General features: G+C 44.5%; 1 protein-coding gene across 2 annotated transcripts; it reads left to right on the top strand.

Moving 5' to 3' along the window:
• The first annotated feature begins 688 nt into the window (after positions 1-688).
• LOC141104842 (uncharacterized) lies at positions 689-6,114 on the top strand. Of its 2 annotated transcripts, none has more exons than XM_073594624.1 (6): positions 689-770; positions 1,273-1,366; positions 2,516-2,650; positions 2,819-3,019; positions 3,175-3,310; positions 3,882-6,114. In XM_073594624.1, the coding sequence occupies exons 2-6, from the start codon at positions 1,289-1,291 to the stop codon at positions 4,781-4,783; spliced, it is 1,452 nt and encodes a 483-aa protein (XP_073450725.1). In that variant the 5' UTR covers positions 689-770; positions 1,273-1,288; the 3' UTR covers positions 4,784-6,114. The 2 variants fall into 2 exon arrangements, with proteins under 2 accessions (XP_073450725.1, XP_073450724.1); XM_073594623.1 differs by lacking the exon at positions 689-770 and adding an exon at positions 791-915.
• Positions 6,115-7,568: the final 1,454 nt, after the last annotated feature.

Below are 7,568 nucleotides of genomic sequence, written 5' to 3'. Positions count from 1 at the left end.
GTGCAGGAATAACTCATCAGCCCCAGCCCTGGATGGGGATCTTTGTCACTTTCAAGCCCCTTCTCCGTGATAGCCTGATCTTCTTGGAGGTGGAGGAATAACTCGTCAGCCGCAGTCTGGGATGGTGATCTTGGTCACTTTAAGTCTCTTCTCCACGATAGCCTGATCTTCTACTGCAGAGGTGCAGGAATAACTCATCGGCTTGAGCCCGGGATAGTGATCTTGGTCACTTTTAAGCACCTTCTCCACGACCGCCTGATATTCTGCTGGAAGGTTTCGGAATAACATCCTTGCTTCCCCCTCTGCTGAATTAATGACCAGTTATGCCTAATGAGTGGGTGGTAAACCATATGATTGGATCAGGCACAGCGATCTCTTGATCCAGTTATCCAATTCATTATCTGGCCCTGTGTAATTGGGTACGTTGTTACAGCACAGAAATCCCATGAGGAATAAACGAGTCACCATTATAGGGGTGGTAGGTTGCCTGTTTCCCTGCAGAGTATAACAGTAACACAGTAACCCCTTGACATGCTATGAATAGTAGGTTGGTTAAAGTAAGAAACAGCACAAGGAAATGTTCACACTATGGGACGTTTCTTGGGCTGCAGTTCCTCTAAACTCCACAAGGTGGTAATCTCAATCCTACCCAGACAGGAAATCTCTATGGAAGACAGGAAGTGATGTCAGGTATAAACAGGAAGTTCCAGGTGAGAGGTCAGCCGGGAGGAAGTAGAGAGAAGACATTGTTGGAACTGGCAACAGAGGAGGTAATAAGATCTCATTTTATATTTACACCCAGTAACCCCCGTCATGTTCCGTCCTCTTCCTCCATAGTCACTGTGACGTCTTTTATCTCCAGCAGATGGTGATACACACATATATAGTGTGGAAACCTAGATTAACATCTTCAGGGTCAGAACATTTCCCCGCTTATGGGGTCGAAACATTGTCTTCTTCTTGTTACTTTTCCACCAATGATCTTTTCACCTCAAACAGATTTTACAACTTTTATTGGGGGTGGAGGTTTTATTTAGAGATAAAGAAAACTTTATTTGGCTTTCTTTGCTGGTATATCAAAAACTAATCAAAAATAAAACGGATAACAGGTTTTATATATCAAAAGGACTTCATTTCTCCGTGTGTAATTCCACTGGGGACCGTTCTTCCATGATAGAATCCCTCATATTTTCCCCCCCATACACCCCCATCCTTATATTATACAAACAGTACAGTCCAGTTCATTCTCTGTTATCAATTTTTGGTCTACAGGGAAACCCCGAAAAGGATGGATGAAAAGCAGAGTCACATGACTGAGAAGATACTAAACCTCACCCTGGAGATCATCTACCTGCTGACCGGAGAGGTGAGGAGGATTCTGGGAGGTCACATGACATCACTCTTATCTCTATTAATAAAACACAGACCTGACCGGAGAGGTGAGGAGGATTCTGGGAGGTCACATGACATCACTCTTATCTCTATTAATAAAACACAGACCTGACCGAAGAGGTGAGGAGGATTCTGGGAGGTCACATGACATCACTCTTATCTCTATTAATAAAACACAGACCTGACCGGAGAGGTGAGGAGGATTCTGGGAGGTCACATGACATCACTCTTATCTCTATTAATAAAACACAGACCTGACCAGAGAGGTGAGGAGGATTCTGGGAGGTCACATGACATCACTCTTATCTCTATTAATAAAACACAGACCTGACCGGAGAGGTGAGAAGGATTCTGGGAGGTCACATGACATCACTCTTATCTCTATTAATAAAACACAGACCTGACCGGAGAGGTGAGGAGGATTCTGGGAGGTCACATGACATCACTCTTATCTCTATTAATAAAACACAGACCTGACCGGAGAGGTGAGGAGGATTCTGGGAGGTCACATGACATCACTCTTATCTCTATTAATAAAACACAGACCTGACCGGAGAGGTGAGGAGGATTCTGGGAGGTCACATGACATCGCTCTTATCTCTATTAATAAAACACAGACCTGACCGGAGAGGTGAGGAGGATTCTGGGAGGTCACATGACATCACTCTTATCTCTATTAATAAAACACAGACCTGACCGGAGAGGTGAGGAGGATTCTGGGAGGTCACATGACATCACTCTTATCTCTATTAATAAAACACAGACCTGACCGGAGAGGTGAGGAGGATTCTGGGAGGTCACATGACATCACTCTTATCTCTATTAATAAAACACAGACCTGACCGGAGAGGTGAGGAGGATTCTGGGAGGTCACATGACATCACTCTTATCTCTATTAATAAAACACAGACCTCACTGGAGAGGTGAGGAGGATTCTGGGAGGTCACATGACATCACTCTTATCTCTATTAATAAAACACAGACCTGACTGGAGAGGTGAGGAGGATTCTGGGAGGTCACATGACATCACTCTTATCTCTATTAATAAAACACAGACCTGACCGGAGAGGTGAGGAGGATTCTGGGATTCTAATATAATATTCCTGTTGGGTTTCCACTACAGAGTTTTCCTCTTCTGAAGTCAGGTGATCATATGACCATCACAGTGCCTCCATGTGACTCCCTAAAACCTGAGAGACACAACATGGAGAAGATTCTAGAAGTCACCAAGAAGATGATGGAGCTGCTGACAGGAGAGGTGAGCGGTGCTGGGAATTCTGGGACATTATCCAGTAACAGACAAGGGATGTGTCTGGATGGTGACTGTATCATTGTGTGTGTCAGGTAGATGAATAACAATCATTGGTAGTTATGATTTATACACAAACTTGTTTTTTGCAATGAATGTTTCATTATATATATTTAGATTGGAATCCTCACGGATAATATTGTTGTTAAAGAAGAGTATAAAGAAGAGTATGAGGAGTATGGTGTGATGGAGCTTTTTGAAGACCAGAAGGACATGTTGGAGCTGCCTAGTAGCAGAAACCCATCAGAGAGATGTCCCCGTCCTCTGTATTCCCGGGATTCCACACAGGAAGGTCACACCATCCCTCACCATCATCAGGTAGGTGGAGTTGAGGGTCGGGAACATAAAGTGATTGAACACTCTGACATGTGGAGATGATGTGTGGACTCTACAAGATGATATTTTCTATGTGATCTCACATCATAAATACTTCTATGTTACAGATGTTATTTTCTGCCATTCTGCTGGTTTAGGGTGAAGATCTGATGAACATGAAAGCTGAGGGTGAAGTAGAAGAGACGTATGTGAGGGATGATCAGCAATATAAGGAGGAGGCTGGAATGACGAGGACATTCATAGAGGAGGACACTCCTACAGAGATCAGCACAGGTGACCCATAATATATTCTTCTCTTATCTCTGCTCTGTTACAGCTCACTGATTGGTCCAGAATAGAGAGGGAGCTGAGTGATATCAGCCAATAATAGGTTAATCACTGTTGTTCCTCCTTCTTTGAGCTGAATTATAGCTAAATGCTAACATAAACCACTATATACAGTTTTGTTTTGGGATGAAAAGCAAGGTTTCCTTCAGTGCTGCATATCACCCAGAAGCCTAGGCCTATTGTCACTTGTTCTATGATAAAGAGTCTGCAAGTCTGAACTTTGACCCTCTTGTTTATTAGAGATCACATGACCCAGTGCCTAGGCTTGTGATTGTGTAAAGAGCATGGACCTCCCAGTCCCCATTGGTTCCTGCTCTTCTGACAAGGCTGTGTAAATGTAGAAGTGATCTGGGAGGAGGACCAAAGGCTCTTTGACTGAAGAGGGGGGAGAGTCCCAGCTGGTTGGGACATCCACAGAGAACATCTCCTCACTCATATCTACCTGATCCAGATGGAATCGTGATGGAAGTGAACTAACCCTCTCACATCTATTGATGATGTTTTTATATTTTTCCAGGACACGCCATGGAGAAACCCTCAAAGGATCGTCTCACTTTATCTCCAGTTTGTAAAATGGAAGATGAGGACATCACAGGAGATTGTGGAGGAGAAAAGACAATGAGCTCCACTATGGATGGTGGACTTCACAGTGTGGATAGACCATGGAATCCCTCTGACTCTGAGCAACCTCGTACTGTGAGGGATGGTGCCGGGATTCAGGGGAAGAAAAAGTTTACTTGCCCGGAATGTTTGGAAAGTTTTACCTCTGAAATAAGGCTTACTGTACATCTGAGATCTCACACAGGTGAAAAACTTTATCCCTGTTCTGAGTGCGGGAAATGCTTTCTTCATAGATCAGAACTTGTCACACATTACAGATCTCACACAGGTGAGAAGCCGTATTCCTGCACTGAGTGCGGAAAATGTTTTTCACAAAAGACCCATCTTTCCAGACATCAGAAATTACATACAGGAGAAAAGCCATATTCCTGCCCCGAGTGTGGGAAATGTTACCCCCGGAAATCAGACGTGGTTATACACCAAAGGTCTCACACGGGGGAGAAGCCTTACTCCTGCCCCGAGTGTGGGAAGCTTTTTTCTCAGAGGGCCAATCTTTCCAATCATGTGAGATTGCACAAGGGGGAAAAGCCGTATTCCTGTTCCGTGTGCGGGAAATGTTTTTCACGGAGAAACAACCTCTCTGTGCATCAGAGATCTCACACGGGGGAGAAGCCGTATTCCTGCCCCGTGTGCGGGAAACTATTTTCGCAGAAGTGCAATCTTAAAACGCACGTGCGGTCTCACGTGGCAGAAAAGCTGTTTTCCTGCCCTGAGTGCGGGAAATGTTATCCGAAGAAATCAGAACTTGTCAAACATCAAAAATCTCACACTGAGGGAGAAGCCGAGTTCCATCCCTGAGTGCAGGGAAATGTTTCTCAGAGAACTCTTGTCTTCCTAAACATCAGAGAACCCACACAACCCGTGAGGTGTATTAGTGTCCTGAGTGGACACGAGTTCAGAGGCGGGTAACAAAAATGGTGGAAGGTCTGAGGGACAAAACATATCGGGAAAGACTTGAGGAACCTAATATGTAGAGTCTGGAGGAAAGACGAGAAAGGGGGGACATGACTGAAACCTTTAGATACATCAAAGGGGTGAATGAGGTTCAGGAGGACAGGACTTCAATATGAAGTCAAGATCAAGAACACGGGGACATGACCTCATACTACCAGGAAGAAAGTTCAAAACTAATCTTAGAAAGTTTTATTTTACCGAAACCGAGTAGTTGATGCTTGGAATAGACTACCAGCAGAGGTAATGAATTAGTCAACAGTATCAGTAGATTCAAACATGCTTGGGACAAACTTAGGTCTATACTCAGTTAACAAAAATAACAAAAACATATACAGTAAATACATTTTTTTTTAAATAAAATGAAATAAAAGGGCAGATTCAATGAAACACTTGGTTTTAAAAAGACAAAAACATATAAATTAAAAAAAATTGGATTACAGTGGGGACAGAAAGTATTCAGACCCCCTTAAATTTTTCACTCTTTGTTATATTGCAGCCATTTGCTAAAATCACTTAAGTTCATTTTTGTTCCTCATTAATGTACACACAGCACCCCATATTGTACACACATCACCCCATATTGTACACACAGCACCCCATATTGTACACACAGCCCCCCATATTGTACACACAGCACCCCATATTGTACACACAGCCCCCCATATTGTACACACAGCCCCCCATATTGTACAAACAGCACCCCATATTGTACACACAGCACCCCATATTGTACACACAGCCCCCCATATTGTACACACAGCCCCCCATATTGTACACACAGCACCCCATATTGTACACACAGCACCCCATATTGTACACACAGCCCCCCATATTGTACAAACAGCACCCCATATTGTACACACAGCCCCCCATATTGTACACACAGCCCCCCATATTGTACACACAGCACCCCATATTGTACACACAGCTCCCCATATTGTACACACAGCCCCCCATATTGTACACACAGACCCCCATATTGTACACACAGCCCCCCATATTGTACACACAGCACCTCATATTGTACACACAGCACCCCATATTGTACACACAGCCCCCCATATTGTACACACAGCACCCCACATTGTACACACAGCCCCCCATATTGTACAAACAGCACCCCATATTGTACACACAGCACCCCATATTGTACACACAGCCCCCCATATTGTACACACAGCACCCCATATTGTACACACAGCCCCCCATATTGTACACACAGCACCTCATATTGTACACACAGCACCCCATATTGTACACACAGCCCCCCATATTGTACACACAACACCCCATATTGTACACACAGCACCCCATATTGTACACACAGCCCCCCATATTGTACACACAGCACCCCATATTGTACACACAGCACCCCATATTGTACACACAGCACCCCATATTGACAGAAAAACACAGAATTGTTGACATTTTTGCAGATTTATTAAAAAAGAAAAACTGAAATATCACATGGTCCTAAGTATTCAGACCCTTTGCTCAGTATTTAGTAGAAGCCCCTTTTGATCTAATACAGCCATGAGTCTTTTGGGAAAGATGCAACAAGAGTGAAAAATTTAAGGGGGTCTGAATGCTTTCCGTCCCCACTGTAAATTAAAAAAAATTTAATAAAAGGGAGGATTCAATGGACCGCTTGCTTTTAAAATTACAAAAAGGTATCAAGTAAAAAGAAAACAATCAAATTAAATAAAAGCGCAAATTCGATGGACTGCTTGGTTGTAAAATTACAAAAGGTAAAACATTTTTTTTTTGTTTAAATTTAAAAAAAATTAAATAAAACGGCAGATTCGATGGACCCCCTTGCTCTTTTTTCTGGCATCACTTTTTTATGCTTCTTTGAGTGCGGGAAATGTCTTATATACGGATCATATTTTGCCGTACATCAGAGATCTCACACTGGGAAGAAGCACACCTTGATCTACACCTCAGAAAACACATGGCTGAGCGCTCCTCTGATCTTTGGAAGACACACTTTATAAGGAAATCAGAGATCACTAAATACTTCTAAGTTTTATCCGGCTTACTCTGCTAGGAGAGAGAAGGAGGGGGTGTCACTGTTGGTTGGGTCCCTCTAGGAGAGAGAAGGAGGGGGTGTCACTGCTGGTTGGGTCCCTCTAGGGGAGAGAAGGAGGGGGTGTCACTGCTGGTTGGGTCCCTCTAGGAGGGAGAAGGAGGGGGTGTCACTGCTGGTTGGGTCCCTCTAGGAGAGAGAAGGAGGGGGTGTCACTGCTGGTTGGGTCCCTCTAGGAGAGAGAAGAAGGGGGTGTCACTGCTGGTTGAGTCCCTCTAGGAGAGAGAAGGAGGGGGTGTCACTGCTGGTTGGGTCCCTCTAGGAGAGAGAAGGAGGGGGTGTCACTGCTGGTTGGGTCCCTCTAGGAGAGAGAAGAAGGGGGTGTCACTGCTGGTTGGGTCCTTCTAGGAGAGAGAAGGAGGGGGTGTCACTGCTGGTTGGGTCCCTCTAGGAGAGAGAAGGAGGGGGTGTCACTGCTGGTTGGATCCCTCTAGGAGAGAGAAGGAGGGGGTGTCACTGCTGGTTGGGTCCCTCTAGGTAAGAGAAGGAGGGGGTGTCACTGCTGGTTGGGTCCCTCTAGGAGAGAGAAGGAGGGGGTGTCAC

Source organism: Aquarana catesbeiana, linkage group LG08 (genome assembly GCF_042186555.1).
Source record: "Aquarana catesbeiana isolate 2022-GZ linkage group LG08, ASM4218655v1, whole genome shotgun sequence".
Classification (NCBI taxonomy): Eukaryota; Metazoa; Chordata; class Amphibia; order Anura; family Ranidae; genus Aquarana; species Aquarana catesbeiana.
This window is presented reverse-complemented; position numbering and strand designations above follow the sequence as displayed.